The 18,394-nt window shown below is 34.9% G+C and overlaps 1 protein-coding gene across 1 annotated transcript in view; it reads right to left on the reverse strand.

The window, feature by feature from the left end:
* Positions 1-230: 230 nt before the first annotated feature.
* The window catches only part of Ndufs4 (NADH dehydrogenase (ubiquinone) Fe-S protein 4, 18kDa (NADH-coenzyme Q reductase)), a 99,918-nt gene continuing 81,754 nt past the window's right edge, over positions 231-18,394 (reverse strand). Inside the window, exons 4-5 of the mRNA XM_005392719.2 lie at positions 15,121-15,194; positions 231-447 (exon numbers count right to left, since the gene is read on the reverse strand). Of these exons, the coding sequence (XP_005392776.1) occupies positions 344-447; positions 15,121-15,194 (178 nt within the window). The 3' untranslated portion in view covers positions 231-343. The remainder of the gene's footprint in view (positions 448-15,120; positions 15,195-18,394) is intronic.

Below are 18,394 nucleotides of genomic sequence, written 5' to 3' on the forward strand. Positions count from 1 at the left end.
TTTGTCTTTGTTATCTACAATAATTTAGACTATGGGCTTATCTGGAATGGCTGTAAAAGGCAAGCATAAAACTTCAAGACTGCACCTGATTTCAAGCATTTCCTCAAATACATTCTAAGTACCAAGATTTCCTAGCGGTATGATCACCCCCAATCTTCTGTATATAAAGGAAACAGTAACATGTTCAATTTGAGACATCAAAAAACATTCAAAATAGAAGCCATAAAATGTTATCTGTAGTTTAAAGGTGAAATTTATTAGATTGAGAGATGTATACATGGATTATTAATACCACACAGAAGACTTCATTCACAGTCAAACGCAGAGATATAGCCAGTCCAACCTATTTTGTGGATACTCTTGTTCTTTTGTTCCAAGAAAAGTTTGCACCGTAAGACTTGGACTTCGGTTTCGGAACTTTCCGCTCTTCAATGTCATAGCTCCATCCTAGATTTAAAAACAAGAAACAGGAACAGAATTAAAGAGGAAACCTGAAGAAAAACAGCAAGCAGAAGCTAACTTTTATAATTTAATGTTTATTTAACATCAAGAGTAAGTGCCAATATATTTAAAATAGAAATAATTTAGAAATTGGTTCCTTTATACAGTAATCCTATGTAGCAAGAGGATCCAGATGTTGCCTAAAGATGATTTAGCAGAGATCACATTAAAGGTGTAACTGATCATTTTATTTCTCCTTATTCAATATTCTTTGCTCAATTAGTAATGGTTATGTATTATTTAAACTTTAGATTTCTCTCTGTTGTTTGAACATGTGACTTCTTTAGTAACTATGATGTGGAACACTGAACAATACAGCTCATCTCACTGTTTAAAATCTATTGTCTTTACAACAGTTTGTAACTCATCCAAAACGAAAGAAGAAAATGCGTGTGGGTGTGGGTGATTAGACTGACCAATAGATCAGAATTTGACTAGACCATGAGAGATCACCTGGATCAGCCTTCCTACTGATTAAATTTTCAACATTTGTTTCAAGGGCTGTCTACATTAGTTAGAATCACATGGAATTACCTGATGACAATGCAGTTGCTTGGGCCTGACTAATGACCCAATGGATCACAATCTCTGTTGGGGGATTGAGAAACTGCACTTTATTTTTCTCTCAATTCCAGGAGAATTTTATGCATAGAAAATTAAGAACCACCAGTCAAAACCGTGTACTCTTTCTGGACAGTTTATCCTTTTTCTACAAGGCCTTTTTCAGTGTTTCATAATCTTGAAAACCTTCTCCTAAGATAAGGGGATCAGCTAAATCAGTACCCTCCTCCTTGAAAATATAATTAAGTTACCCTTGTATTCTTTAGACCAACCAACTCTGGTAATTTCCTTTTCTTCATAAGATTCATTTTCCCATCCCTGTAATTCATCATTCTCTCTCAGAATGTTCTTCAATTAGCTCATTTTGAAACATCTGGTTCCTGGTATTCAAGTATAAAACATCCACACTGAATGCTATAGATTGTAAATTAAGTGAGCTTCTTGATCTTGTAAGATCTAAAAAATTCTAATGTCCCTTAGTTGAAATTCAATTTTGCCACAAAAGACAGACCTATGAAACTCAAGTCATTAAAGAAAAATAAGCTAGGCAAAGTGATAATCCAAGCTACTCTGGAGACTGAGGGAGGGCTGCCAAGTTTGAAGCCACTCTGGAAAACTTGAGGAGACCCTGTTTCAAAAAACAGAATTTTAAAAAAGGTTCAGTGGTGGAGTGCTTGCCCTTCCTAGGCAAGGCGTGCTGGGTTCAATCCCCAGCACCACAAAAAAGGAACATAACATTTAATATAATACTTCAAATTATTCTTGTAGACAGGTGCCCAGCCCCCAAATTACTCTTTTAAGCTAATGTACCCATAGTAGGGCTTTACAGGGGCTGGGGATTTAGCTCAGTGGCACAGTGCCTGCCTGGCAAGTGCAAGGTCATGAGTTCAACTCCTGGTACCAGAAAAAAAAAAACCCAAAAAACCAAAAACCATATTAGGGCATTAAATTCCCATTGCTAGAAGTCCTTTCACCTTTAAAGAAACTCCCAACAGTTATAGAGAATGGGGAAGCAGGAAGGCAAATTAAACATCAGAATGTAAGAGAGAATATGCAGATTCAATTCACTTGTTCAATACAACCTTGTTTGCAGAGTAGAGAGAATGTTTTGGGTACATGACTTTTGATTAAAAAAATTACAAAGCTACAGCTTATTTTAAGACAGCCTGGATTTACAAAATAAGTGCATTAATAGTTACTTCTACCTGAAAAGTTTACGAAAAGGACAAGATAGGACTTACTTCATAAATTTGTCATGGAGATTAAACATATACACATAAAATGCTTAGAAAGCAACTAGCACTTAATCATTTATTGAGTTCTATAAGAAAGTTTTTTTTCTGTAAGTTTCACATAAATTAATATTACCTTTGTACAGATGAGTAAAACCAAGGGTCAGTGAAGCTGACTAGCATGAAGTCATTAAGCCAGGTAGGGGCATAATTAAGATTTTAACGGACAGGCTGATTTCGCAGTCTACGCTGTAACTATTTTGCTATACTGTCTCTTATGGTCTATAAACTGTTAAGCTATTCTCCCTAAAATTTGATCCACAACTTCCTAGCAAAACATGTTACAAATAAAGTGCAGATGTAAATCAATTTCCATCACATTGAAGCTCATCGAATTCAACTTTGCAATGCACTGGATATAGTGGCTACAATTTAATGTAGTTAATAATTATAGAAAAGTGTTCTGGTAGGCAATTTAATGGTGAAAACTGAGTATGATAAATTTAATATAAACTTTTCATGCACTTCCCACATTAATCAGCAAATGTTGATAATTATAAAAAACAATTCAATAAAGCAGGTATAACGTATTTGCTGCACATTTGCAATTCCCTTAATAATAATTGTCTACTCTGTATCAGGAACTGTTTGGAGACACTGAAGGAAAAGTAATGAATTAAAAAAAAAAAAAAAGTAATGAATAAAACAAAAATTTCCCCAACTTTTCTTACTCTGCTACTGAGCTACATTCCCAACCCCTTTTATTTATTGTATAAATTTTGAGAGAGGGTCTCAATAAATATCCAGGTAGGATGTGAATTTGTGATCCTCCTGCCTTAGCCTCTCTGTAAGTGCTGACATTACAGGCTTGCACCACCATGCCTGCCTCAAACTTCTTAGAATAGTGAAGAGAAACTACTAACTGCACAGTACACTAGGCGCTGATACAGTACCTAAAAGGAAAACATATATGCCAACGAGTACCAAAGAAGAAACACTTTAGACAAGGTAGATAAGAAAACCCTTTGTCCCCAAGTAGGTAACATTTAAGTGAAGATCTGAAGGAGTTCAGGGAGTAAGATGGTCATCCTGGAAAAGAGCTTCCAGGCAGAGAAACCCAACTACAAAGGCTCTGATCCAGGCAAGGACATGCCTGGTGTAGAGTGTTCTAGATTTTAGAGTGTTCTGTACTTGCAACATATTTTTAAAGAGGTGTTTTTCTTTCTTTCTTTTTTTCTTTTTGAGTTTATAGATTGCCTACCTTGTGAGGTAGGCATTATATATACATAATTTTATATTTGATTATGAGAAAAAATAAAGCGTAAAGGATAAAAAAGAGCAGGGCCAATAAGGGCTAAAGCCAGGTTGACTTTTAACCCACGCTGACTTCAAAGCTTTGCAACTACCTTATAATGAAAACTGAACTACTTTAAAAATATCTTGTACCTACAGTTTTTATTTTACCATTTCCTTTCAATCTGTGTGACTGGTAAACATTTTTTCCCTTTTATTTTTAAAAAAATATTTTGAAAAGACTCTTAAGTCCCCTACTGTGGCTGTATCTGGTCCCACTGCCTCTCAATACACTTTCCAATTCAATAAAGATATTAGGAGAGAAACTACAGGAGAAATGAGAAAGAATTATGAGCCAGATTATAGCTGCTGATGGTGATAACAATAAATAGAGTATTATGATATGGATTACAATGTGTGGGCAAACTCTGTGAAAAATAAAAATACACACGGAAGAAACCCTATTTGCTAAGAGCTCTGTATTATTACTCTGCCACAACCACCCAGGAATGTTACAGTGTTTTCTGTGGAAAACACCTTTGCTCCCCAAGCTGAGCAAAACAACTGTGCTTTGCTTTAGTAAAGCAAAGAAGAATATGAAGAATATGAAGTTTGATGCTAATTCTCAGTAGAGACTGAAACTAAAATAAGAGTATATAACTCTCTGGATTGTCTTTCCTCTTTCACAAAACATCTATTATGAGCTGTTATTACAATAACATTTGCTCCTTTTTGGGATACTGTGTAGAATCTGATTCTTTTTTTTTTTTTTGTCTTTTTGAGACAGGGTCTTGTCATGTAGTTCAGAGTGGCCTCACTATGTAGGCCACTACTCACTATGTAGCCCAGGCTGGCCTCAAATTTTCAGCAATCCTCCTGCCTTCGCCTCCTGAGTATTGGGATTACAGGCATGCACCACCACACCCGGCTCTGATCCTATTTCTAAGTGTTATACCTTACCTCCAAAGTGTTATTACCGTACAACGGTGGGAAGAGCAAATTTATTGGTCTCCTTATATTTGAATATAAAGGTAAGTAGAGTAAGCAGTGAACTGTAGCTAACAAGAGAAAATAACTAAACATGGATGTACTTAGTGCTAGGTAAGTTAAATGAATTATCCTCATCATTTCTATGTTCCATTTGAAATCTGTCTCTAAATAACTCAACTTGAATTTCTGAACGATATAATGGAAGTGAAAACACTATTACTCTCTGAAGAATGCTTATTATGTAAAATGAAGGTGTAGTCTATAACAATGGTTCCATGTATTGTCTTGTTAGGACACTGGAAAACTGCCCTTGCTTTTCCCAGCTACTCAACAGAAGATCAAAGCAACTGAGTCCAAGGCAGCAGTGCCAGCGCGGCCACACTTCCTGCTGATGTGAGTAGCCATATGGCATGGATTAGTCACAAATCTAACCACCAGCACCTACATGATGAGGAGCTGACCTCCTTCGCTGTTTCATTCACTGGAATGCTTTCACAAAAATACGTCAAACTTTAAGCTCTAGTAGAAGTATTAGGTAAATGCTGTAGTAAACTTAAAATGTGATCTTTATTATCCAACCCCTAATTTCTTTTTGAAGAAACACACCAATTTATTTTGTAGATCTCTACACTGTAGTTGGAATATTCTGTTTTCTAGGATATGACTAGTAGGTGAAATCTTTTCAGATGCCCCCCACCTAAAAAAAGAGTTCCTGAACAAAACCAGACCACAGTAACTTACGACTTCCATATATCAGAGAGAAAAAATTCTATTTATATTTATAGAACTGTTTCACTTATGATTTAGCAATGCAAAAAGAGAAAAATTAATGAGTTCTTTTATTGCTTGTGAAATGTTTTACCTCTAGTTACCCTGATGACACCTATCCTATGAAAGTAGGTACTACTGTGTTTATGAAAGGTCATTCTCCTTTAATAATACTATCACAAACCCAGACATTAGTTCTGAAGTGAACAGTTTAATAATTTTTGCCAAAACAAGGCCAACACACAATTTGGCACAAATGGACATAACTGGAATTCACTGCTAACCAACACATAGATCAGGATCACAAAGCTTTGTGAGGTTAATGGGTTATACATTTGGTACCTGGAAAGTTTCTTCACTCCTTGCTAAGATATGTACAGACATTATACCTGACAGAAGGCAAAACATAAACCTAAAATGTAATTTCAAGGCAAAAAGGAAGAAAAATAACTTTTCAGGAACTTCACTTTAAAAGTCCCTCTACTTTTAAATTACCAAGGAGTTAATATGGGGTTAGGGGAGAGAAGATTCAGAATAATTTAAAAGAATCTTAGATCTTTTTTAGAAAATATTATAGAGGAGATAAGATTTTGGATATAGTGGCAAAGCAACTCTTTCCACGAAAATTTTTTTAACAAGCACATAAGATACAAATATGAGCCACCTGATATTTATCAATTAATGCCCTTTAATACCTGCTACAATTGTGACACCTCTCAAAAAAACCTTTGATGTGAGACAACAGTGCCCTTAAATTTTCTTTTAAAATACTATACTTGCTCTATAGTATTATTCTTATTTCCAAAGAAATAACTAGAACCACAGAATTCAAAATTTGCCCCAAAACCAATCAAGATATTACTGTAATTTATGTTTCATAGTATGTTACTTAAGAAAATTTTCAGATTGGTAGCAAAAATATTAGAAGATAGTGATATAGGGGAAATAAATGTAACTCCTAATCTGCTAGATGTCAGATGTGCCAAGTCTGCATTCCCCAAAATCAAAGAATGAATTCTAAGGAACAGCAGAGGTTTAAAGTAGGAAAACTTTACTGAGAGAGACCACTCTTGAGAAGCAGGACAGGACCTGAAAGTGGGTTGCAACTGAGCCCACTTCTCAAAGGAAGTTTTATAGAGCAAAGTCATGAGATGTGTAAAATGCAGGTCAGAACTATCATCAACCAATACGATTACAAGTGTAGCCAATTCAGTAATACTGATCCAATGGAGAAGTAGGTCATGAGGCAAGTGTACATGGAAAGAACAAAATCCTTCTTTAGGAAGGGATGGATCGGGGGATCTTGGTCACCCACCAGGATGACTGATGTCTATCTAGACTTTACCAAACCAGGTGATACCAATTATCCCCTGGTGATGTATGTAGGCCCGGTCATTCTGTCTATCTTTGGGCCTGGCTTCCAGCATATGCACCTCCAGCCATAGATGTAATGCTTTCTCACCTTTCCACTGACTCCCTTAAGGGGCTAGCCCTACAACTACCTGTATTACTTCTACTTAACTTAGCTGTCTATAATAGTATCAGTGGATTTTTATTAGATGCCTAGATCATTTCTAAATAACACAACCTAACGTATCTCTGAACAAAACTTCTGTGGGGAAATGAAATTCCAAGTAAGGAGCTACTGAAATGTAACATTAGCAATTACCCCAACCCCCCAAAAAAGTGGATGGAGAATAGGGAAAGAAAGATTTTACATCAGTGGAAAACTATGGATTATGTCTAGTATATCCTTCCGCTTCAGCATTATCAGTTTTATTTCTGTTGTTTGTTTTCATCTATTTGACAACTCTTTTTAAATTATATACAATTGATAAGCATATAAACTCTGTCCTGTGTCCTATGAGTTCTAATTTAATTGACACTCCTCTTCCCCAAGGAAAAAATATCTAATTTTGCAATTCACCTCAAAATTATTTTATTCCACATAAATCTGTGCTGTTGTAACATCTGGCTTGTTCTCATATCATGAATGAAATAAATTATACGACTTTGCAATGTTGTATCTGTATGAAAGTAGTGATTCCTTTGGAAGTTATTTCTAAACAGCTGTATGGAGTGAGGTTGAGACTTTCTTAAGAGGTTAAGGTAGGTAAAGTCCAGACTTACTTAACAATCTAAGTCCTGAGCTGCACCTCCAAAGATCACTTTGTTTCTCAGAACCTGTCTGCCTCGTCCCCTGCTTCCACCTTCTGTTCCTTCAGAGATGGGTTTTCCTTTCCAACAGAGCACTGTGAACACAATGCAGTTTCAGTTTGTCCTCAGCCTTCCTAGTACTGAAAGAAACTTTCTTTTATTTTGAGAATTTCAAAGAGTTTTTTTTAAATAGCTAACAATGAGAAAAACACAGGGGGTAAAAAGACATACCAAAGAAAAGTCGCGAAGTTTCAAATCAGATCAAACAAGGGGGAAAAAGCCATTTCTGGTTTTCATTAGCATGTAAATGGTAGTAGATCTTAGTTTTCTACCATCCACATTTTCCACAGCTGTCTTCCACCTCCTCTCTCCCTGGTGCAGCTTCCTCTCCTCCTCATCCTTCACATAACACAAGGGAAGACAAAGACCACATGGATGAGAAGGTGGATCTTTTCAGTACACAAAGAACTGAAGTAAGGTTTATCTACATTTCAGAGTAAACCCTAGATATTCTTTTCCCTTTTTACAAAGAAAGGTTATCTTTGAAGAGATCCTCTGGAGTACATGCTGAGTTTAAAGGGAAATAGTCAGGGTAAGACTCTCCGTAAAGACAAAAGACCCAGGGTATTTATATTTTGTTTTGGGTATATGGGAAGACTTGGGAGAGTGTCAAGGATGGGAGATGCCTCAGGAGGTATTCAGGGTTTTTAGTTTTCCACTGCCCAGTTTTAGAAAAATCAGCCTTCCAAAGGAAGTGAGGTGAGAAAAGAAAGTTATGTAAAGATAGAAGCAGGAGGATAGTTACAGGAATTATCAACAGCAGGAAAAAAACTTTATTGTTAGACAATGAGGTCTTTCTTATATAAAAAGATGGACCTACAAATATAAATTTCAGGGTTTCATACTGGGTTTTTGAAGAATAAAACTGTATTTTCAAAGTAATATAAAATTTGAACTCTACCAAACTGTTCTTTTTTTCATATACACTATAGAATATATAAATGAAATATTTAGAATATGTATACAGTGTATGTATCCTGTAGTCACAGCCATGTACTATACAGATCAGTGCTGTTCAATGGAAATATGTGAATCACACATGCAACTTAAAATTTTTTAGTAGCTACATTAAAGAATTTAAAAAGTGAAATTAACTTGAATCATGTTTTTCTTAGCCCAATATATCTAGAATATTATCATTTAACATGAAGTAAATTATTAATGGCTTTTTTCATACTAAGTCTTTGAAATCTAGTGTGTATTTTACATTGATAGCACATCTCAATTCTAACTAGGCCCATTTCAACGACTGAAGCCATGTGTGGTTATCAAACTGGACGTTGTGGATCTAGATACTAATTTTTAAGCTTTATCAGCTTCATAGTATCACATAGTGTACTTGAAATCTGAAAATGTGGGCCCTATTAATTAGGAGAGATGTGATTGATCATGGGCTTATTTTGATAACCTTTTTTTTTTTTTTTTTTTGGTCTTTTTGAGACAGGGTTTTCAGGCTGGCCTTGAACTTACTTTGTAGCACAGGCTGGTCTCGAACTCACAGCAATCCTCCCTCAGCATACTCCACCACACCTGGCCTGTTCTGATAACTTCTCTAGATCTCAATATCCTTACAAAAAGAGAAGGATTTAGAATAAGTAATATAGAGTTTAGAAACAACTGTAATGTGAAAAATAATCATCTTTAGTGTGCTGCAATACAATCTGGTGTGCTAACTCTTAAAAAAACTCAGGACAAACTCCAAATTAATTTGACAAAAAAACTAACTGTAGAGTACTTTACTAGTACAGTAATCATTTGGGATCATAAAGTGAAACACTAAAAAATAGCATTTTGGCATGATGAGTAGTTTGAACTCAAGAAGCACTCTCAGAACCAGGGTCTTCTTGAACTTGCTACACCATCATGTCTCTGGTCCTTTTGTCCCTGGAGCTTTCTCTGAATTTCTCTTCATCAACTAAAAGCAGTTCCTAGACCAGCACACAACTGTCATGAACTCCCTTTCAGTCATACCATGCCAGAGAAGATTAATTTGTGCCACAGGAAAAGGAGATTGAAAATTGATGCGACCCTGCTCAGAGAAACTCTGCCAAAACCTGTTACCTCTTCTGAAGACTGCTCCCCGAGCATTTATCTTCATAAGACCACCTTTGTTCACCACGCCCCTCCACTCCACCTCACAGTCTGTCACCACCTACCTACTCAAAATCCCAAGCTTTTATTCATTATTTTAGCTCAGGACACTAAAATTTCAACCATTTGGCCCTGTTTTTTTTTTTGTTTTTTTTTTTAAATAATGTAGTTTTAGTAGTACATGTTTGCATTACATAGTGATTACATTCCTCATGGGGACTTGGTACATGTACAGAGAACATGTTCCTTTTTCATCCCTTTCCTCTTCCCTCTCTCCACTCCTTCCATGGTCTATTTTCCTTGTGCAAGAGAACTATCTATTTCCTATTATGTAGCTTTTATTTTGCTCTTTATACTTTGGGCTTTATCCTTCCTCACAGTAAAGTGGTACTCTGTTGTATAGAATTATTTATTCATCTGCTGATGGACACATAGGTTGCTTCCAAGTGTTAGCTACTGTAAATTGTGCCACTAGAACCACGGATATGCATCTATCACTGTAATATGGTATCTTTAACTCTTTTAGCTAAGGAAACAACAGAGTGAAGAGACAACCTACAGAATGAGAAAAAAAATCTGCCAGCTATTCTTTGAGCAGAAGACTAATATCTAGAATGTGTAAAGAATTTAAAATAGAGCTCCCAAAATAAAAGACGCAATCAAAATATATGCAACTGAAATGAATTGACACTTCTCAGAAGAAATACAAATGGCTAATATATACATACATTAAAAAGTTTAACATCTCTAGTCATTAGAGAAATACAAATTAAAATACTGAGACTCCATTTTACTCCACAAAAATTGGCTATCATCAATAACAAATCAAATAACAAATGCAGGAGAGGCTATGGGGGAAAAGGAACCCTCTACATTATTGGTGGGAATGTAGAGTAGTATAACCCGTTATGGAAATCATCAATCAGTATGGAGACTTCTCAAACTAAAAATAAGAGATCCCATTTGACACTGGCCCTTCTTTAGTCTTGTATTTTTTTGTCAGTTTATTTTATAGACTCCTATCAAATCTTCAGGGGCAAAATGAAAATTCTTTTCCCTTATGAAAGAATTTGTTAATCATTCTACTAATAGTTTTCTTTCTTCAGATTTCTAGAGGAGATTAAAAGATCCACTAAGAAACAGAAGCAGCAATTAAAGTGATCTTTAGAAAAGTTTAAAATAATTTGGAAAATAGTATACAAGATCACTAAATTTACTGTTTATATTCATCAATATTTATTGAGCAGATTAAAGGCAAATGAGACTTAGTATTTTCCTAAGGCAGGTGCTTGTAATTTGGTAGGTAAGATAAAATAGTACAGTTTGAGCATGAGGTTCTATGCTTTATTGTGGACATTAGAGAGCTCATCTAGTAAGGGGGAGAGATAGAGAGGGCGGAATAAGAAAGGACCTAGGGATGCAGCTAAGTGATATAGCATTTGCCTAGCATGTGCAAGGCCCTGGGTTCAATTTCCTGCACTACACCAAATCAAGTATTAGGAAAGGATATTGCATATAAAGTTCATTTTAAAGACAAAGCTGAAATTCACAGGTAGGGATAAAGTTAAGAAAGAGTAGTATGAGTGAGAATGCCAGAAAGGGTAGTTGGGCCATATATTAGCATAGGTAAGTTAGTGCTTTGGTGACAAATTAATGTTTATATTGTGAAGATCTTTATCAATTAAGGAATATTAAGCATACATTCTTGAATACAGCACAGGGTACTTTTGAATGTATTAAAATGTTAGAATTTCAAGCCCTATGTTAATGGCTTAGACAACCAGAGGTTAGCAAACCTTTTTTTGTAAAGGGCCAACCAGTAATTATTTTCAGGCTTTGGGGGCCATATGGTCTCTATTAAACGACTCAATTTTACCACTGTCATGGAAAAACCATCACAGACAATACATAAATGAATGAACATGACTGTTTTCAAACATATCTTGCTCAGTAATAAGTATGTGACTTCGGTCCTTAATGTCTCTAAATTTCAGTTTCCTTGAACTATAAAATGAAGATAATAACACTTCATGCTTCACAGAGTTGTTATGAGGATTATTACTTAGTGTCTACGAATGCTAGCTCTTGCAATGATGATGTTTGCTACCTGAGCCTCAAAATCTAAGTGGAGGACACCAGTATATTTTCTAAAAAGTAACTAAATCTGACAATCTTATTCTTCATTATACTGAGTCTCTCCAATACGATCTTTCATACTACAGGAAATGATGATTATGACTTTTTTCTAACATTTAGACATGTGGGAAATGAGAAAACTAAGAAGGTATGTTGTTTATTTTCAGAATACTCCCTGAGCATATAAATTATCTTGTTTTCTTTATATGGTAGTTTTACTAATTCTAGTGATATTAAAAAGTAGGCATTTAATGTTCATAAATGCATAACTTTTATACTAATTTGAGTATGAACACAGAATCACCAGTATCAAGAAAAAACACCTTCCCCTTTAAAGCATATAAGTAGGTTACTGGAATGGACAGTGACAGACACATAAAGTAGTCCATGGACTTAACATCTTTGAAGTACATAGTTTTGAGTATTACCCAAACTACCGACCTCTCATTTCAAAGATGAACAAACATATTTATCAAAGGCTATGTGTAGTGAAGCATGATTTTTTCAAGCTGTCCTTGAAAGGTAACTGTGGAGTTAGAAACCTAGTTCCAGTTGTGTGTATGCGTGTTGGAACTGAAGACTAAACCCAGCGTCTTGCACATGCCAGCTAAGCACTACATCCCCAGCCCAGGCACCAACCTCTTAACCCAGGAGTTTTTACATAATAGGGTTTTGGAACCTTCTTTTATTAATGCCTCAAACTATCAGAACCTTCAACTGCACTATCTCACAACAACATGTTAGGTGTGGAGGGAAGATCCATTTTTATAGCCCTCTCCAACTGTTGACCAACAGGAATGAATCTAAGTGGAACTGCTTGCTGGGGAATTTGGTAAAGATCCTCCATCTTATGATTTTGTAGAACTCCAATACTGTTTACTTAGGTTTTGGTTTCACTGTAGCTGAAGAAGCAGGGCTTAGCTATTTAAAGATACATAATGATAAATGTGAAGTAAACCAGATAGATCACAAGTATCACAGTGAACTGAATGGTGGAATAATGAAAATTTTCCAGGAGGTGAGAGTGGCCACAAATTCTTAAGAAATATGTTCTTGGAACATCTTTAATTTCACCAGATATTGAACGTTCATTATAGATTAAATTCTGTGCCAGATGCTGGGGACAAAGCAGTGATCAAGACAGGCATAATTATTTCTGTATCATAGATCAAAAATCCTGATCCTGTTAGCCCATAGTTTTCAAATTATATTTTCTAATGACTTAGATAATTTACTCAATTTTCTTTCCTAGGAACATAAAAATTAAGACCAGAAAGGCAAATGATTTGAACAGCAGCAGTGGCTGGTTCATATCTATTAATTCACATGACAACTGTAGTCATGCAGTCCTTGTGACCACCTAGAGATTAACCAGGGCTTTAATTAGATTTCCTGTTATTAAACTCATGTATAGACCATCAATCAGTAATTTTTCAAGGTGTCAGACATGAAATATGGCAAGAAGAAAGGATAGAGAACATTAATAGAACTGTTTTGATAACTATATTACAGTTTAGTTAAAATATTCTAAATTAAAATATTTTGACAATGTTGTTTTAAATCAGAATAATAACTTAAAAGACAGACCATTTTGAAAATATTTATGTAATTAAGCAATTAGAACTTGCCAATAAAGGTTAATATGGAATTACATTGGTATTTTTTTAAAAAAGTTTTTGAAGTCTACTACTAACAACATAATTGGATATACCTGACATACTATTATACAGTTACTAAGTGTCAGACCCCATTTTAAACACTTGGCTTTATTTTATTGTACGTATGTATGTATGTATTTTGGTGTTTTTGAGACAGGGTCTTGCTATGTAGCCCAGGCTAGCTTTGAACTTCAGCGATCCTCCTACCTCAGCCTCCCAAGTGCTGGGATTACAGGCATGAGCCACCACACCTGGTTAGCATTGGCTTTTAATAACTCATTTAATCCTCACAAGAATTTCTATTTTATATGTGAGGAAACAGAAGTACAAAATCAATCACCCAACATGGATTCAAATCCAGGCAGATCTGTTTTAGACTTGTTTTTTGGCGGTGAGGGGTATAGTCCCGAGGATCACAATTTGGGCTTTATGCATGCTAAGCATGAGTTCTGCCACTGTACTACAGTAAGCCCTGCTTTAATTGTAAGCTGTATGTTACAAAGTGAGGAAGAAAAGGAAGTAGTTTAGGTAGTAATAACATTTATAATGTTTTCACACCGATATGTCAGATGAGTTAGGTAAGTCCAATAAGGGTTTACACATCAATATAATGCATTGTGGTAACAAATCTACTTAGATGATCTCATTCAAACAGATAACTAAATTAGAGTCAAGTTCAATCTGACCAACTAGAACCTATCTTTTTCAATGCTGAATTTTGCAGGTTTTCTAACATGTTAAACAGAGTGCATCAGGTTTAAATGTTACAGAAGTGCATCTGGACCTTCAGGAAGAAATAAAGATCAGAAATACCAGGTGGAGGGAAGTGACAGTCAGAACTCGTTATTAACAAGTGTCCACGTAGCAGGTACATATATTCCCACCTCATGAGTTAAATCCTATTTCAAAGATGAAGAAACATAAATCTACTATAAAATTCATTCAAAATCATACAACTTTAAAGTAGTATAATAAGAATAAGAATGCAGACTGGTCTTACTCCATGCCTCTTTTCACTGCTCTGTGTGGGCTTAACAGCAGAAAAAGAAGGGGGGGAAAAAAGACATTTTGCATTTTTGCTGATAGCAAGATCAACATAAATCAACAGTGTAACACGCATGTCCCCAGAGCTCCTATATTCTTAGCCTGCATTAATGTAATCGCACAGTTGAGATTATAATTGGTGTTAGGCCTACCATATCTACAAAGGTAGAAAATGTAAATATTTTAGCTTAAAGAAAACTAAGAGTGAATATGATTAATAACCATTTTTAAGTAATTAAAGAGAGATTAGATGGAGGAGTAGATATCAAATTCTGGTTCAAAGTTAGATAACAGAGACATCCAAACTGAAATAGCGCACCTTATGAGAAATTCAACTAGGATATAAGATAACTAAATTTTAGTGATTGGAACAAGATAGGTGTTAGACAACCGTTCTTATTCCCTGCACCTTCAAATTAGAGTATTTTGACTTTTACATGTAACATTGGGCACTGTATTTTAGATTTTTTTTTGAAAGGGTATTCTAATGCAGTAAAAATATAAAGACCACTGATTTAGATTCACTGGAAGCTTTCTTTGAATTCACATTCTAAATTCCTAAACGGCTTTAATTAAAGTTAAAGAGCTTAAAACCGTATCTTGATTTTATACATAAGAAAAAAACATACCATTTTTTTCTGCAAAGGCAACTGCATCTTCTTTGGTACTGAAGGTTAGAACCATGTTGGATAAGGGATCAGCCCTGTAAGAAAGAATTTTTTTCCCAAGATTTAATATTCAGCTTTGGTGAAAAAAAAAATTTAACATAAATGTTTAGAAAATAAACTGTAACTATAATTACATTTTAGAGAGATTATCTTTTGTATTATTTTTTCTGGGTTAAATCTGGGATATTTTCTAACATATACTGTCAAACAATGTAATTATAATTGCTAAGACATTCATCTAGTCTTCAATAAAATCATTTTATTCAAAAACAAGAAAAAATTTGAGTTATTTAAAAACCCAAGGATATTCTCAGACTGATCTTACAGATTTAATATCAAGAAGATTACTGATATATACAAGTGCTAGTACAGATGGTTCCTAGCTTATGATGGTTTAACTCAGGATTTTTTGATTTTCCAACATGCCAAAGTGATACATATTCTACCGTACTTCAAATTTTAAACTGTGATTTTTCCCTGGGCTAGCAATATGTGCTACGATCTCCTTCTTCTTCTTTTCTTCATTTTGGTTCTGAGACTCAAACCCAGGGCCTTGTGCTTGCCAGGCAGGTGCTATACCACTCAACTACATCCCTGGCCCTAATCTATTTACAATACTGAGTAAAAGCAGTAAACTGGAATTCCCAGCTACCCACCTAGAACACCATGGTAAACAAGCAATTGGTAACTTTCCAGTATATTATACTGCTGAACTATGACAGTAAAATGTACTAAACTATTTTTGATTTATGGTATTTCCATTTTACAGTGAGTTTATTGGAACATATCCTATTGTAAGTTGAACAGCTTCTCTAGTACCATCACCCAACAAAAAATAGCAACAGCATCCACTCTTCTTAACAAACTTTCCATCATTTAACATAAGCCCACTTCAAAAAATAAAGTACCAAGATTTGATATCTAACCAAGTTCTTCAATTTAGAACAGAATTACTGCTCAAAAATCCACAAAGCCTTTTTACAAAATATCATATAATTTCAGAGGTGTCATTTCTACAAGAAAGCAGAACACTGCTTGCTACAAAGGTGTACTGTAAAATTTCTTACAGGTGCAGACAGAATTCTATAGAAATTCATATAGAAATCTGGATGTAAAAGAAGATTACAGAAGTAATTTGGGTAGTGAAAAGATATAAACAGAAGAAAACAGAATAGAAGACCCTAAACTGCTGCTAAGTCCTGGTCATATACTATGGCTGCTACTGCAGGATTCCTATGTGATCCCAATGATCTTATGAATTCCTATCACAAACCTTCCTCCTAAACAAAAGAACTTCAAATGGCTGGCTATATGAATATTGATAACAAGTGATAAATTTATATTGGTGCTTTTCCTTTTTTTCTTGTTTTTCCAAGTTCTGGGGACTGAAGGACTTTTGCACTTGAACTATATCCTAGCCCTTTATTTTTACTTTGAGACAGGGTCTCACCAAGTCCCAAACTGGAACTGTGATCAGGAATTCCTGCGATCACAGGAATTGTGATTCCCCTGCCTCAGTCTCCCAGAGTGCTAGGATTAAGCAGATAATAATTTCTCAGTTGATTGTTAAATAAACTAGTTATACTGAGAACAAAAGAAAAACATAAATATGATGAAATAATTTATACTGAGAACAAAAGAAAAACATAAATATGATGAAATAATTTATACTAGAACAAAAGAAAAACATAAATATGATTAAATAATTTATGGGTGTTGATAGGCACAATGACATAGTTGAAAATAAGAAAAATATAGTAAAAGAAAATGTAGGAAAAAAACCTCAGGAACTAGAACAGAACTCTATTTCCTGCAAAGGTGGTATAGTAATATAGACTTTATTATGTTCATGTTATTTATGAAAAAAACAAAAAACAAAAAACTAACACATTCATGATTGGACCATAATTCTTATGTCTTATTGCCAGGTGGCTCTAAACCACTACAGTTCAAGCAGATGGAAATGGGCTGATAACAGCAACTTGTATCAGTAAGCCACCATTATTCAAGCTACTTGCCCTTCCATAGATGTGAGGAAAACATTTAATATAATTCAATAGCCATTCCTGATTTTTTTTTTTCTTTTTTGCGACAGCAGTCTCGCTGTGCTGCTCAGACTGGTCTCAAGTGATCCTCTCCTGAGCCTCCTTAGTGCCTTGGAATATAGGTACTGTGGGCCACTGTGCCCAACTAACCTGTTTTATTTTTTGGTGGTACTAGAAATTGTACACAGGGCCTTTTGCACTGAGCTACATACCCAGTCCTTTAAAAAAAAAAAAAGAAAGTTTGATTCTGAGACAGGGTTTCACTCAGTAAATTGCCCAGTGTGGGCTTGAACTTGCAATCCTCCTGCCTCAGCTTCCCAGAATGTTAGGATTACTGTTGTGTGCACACCTTGGATGGCTCTGATTTTTAAAAAAATTGTTAAGTCAAAATTAGAAATTTTTTTTTCCATTTTTTTAAAGTAAAAAATACTTCCACTAAAGGAAAGAGGCAAAAAGGATGTCAAATATAATCACTAGCCATCAAAACTGCATATTCTAGTCAAAGCAATAAGGCAAGAAAAAGAAATTAGGTATAAGTTTAAGTTTAAGAAGAAAACCTGCCACAAGTTTTAGATCAAACAACTAATTAGGTAAAATGAGTTTCTTGGAAAGCCATAAAAACTAATGACACAGTACGGAGGGTGGCTATATACAAAACCAAATATTGGGTGTTCTCAATTCTAAAATGTATCAAAAAATCTCATCTAAAATAGAAATAAAAACTAAAATACCTAGAAATAATTTTAATAAGAAATGTGAAAACTTAAGAACTTTAAGAAAATCATCGTATTTTACCAAAAGACATATAAAGTCAAACGTGCATGTAAATGCACTGTTGACAGGATTCACATCTACAGAGGTGGACACGAAAGAACTTTAGAGGGTAGGAAGAGGAGAAACTGGTAACTTTCATGGCTTACACTATATGTATCTATATTATTTATATACACCGAACAAACACACTCATTTACTTGCTTTAACAGTACATACAAAGAAAAGTAGACAGAATCCTTTCTTAGTGAAGGATTTAAAAATTGAACCATGTGATTAAACAAATTTTTGAAGTGCCTTTGCACTGAGGTAGAGCAATACAGGGGAGAAAGATGGCACAGACAATACTTGCATTTGCAAATTACAGGCTGAAGGATAAGTCCAAGTATCATATCCACCTTGATGACTTATTATGGCTT

The sequence above is a fragment of the Chinchilla lanigera genome, unplaced genomic scaffold (assembly GCF_000276665.1).
Source record: "Chinchilla lanigera isolate Chin_1 unplaced genomic scaffold, ChiLan1.0 scaffold00045, whole genome shotgun sequence".
NCBI classification, from domain to species: domain Eukaryota; kingdom Metazoa; phylum Chordata; class Mammalia; order Rodentia; family Chinchillidae; genus Chinchilla; species Chinchilla lanigera.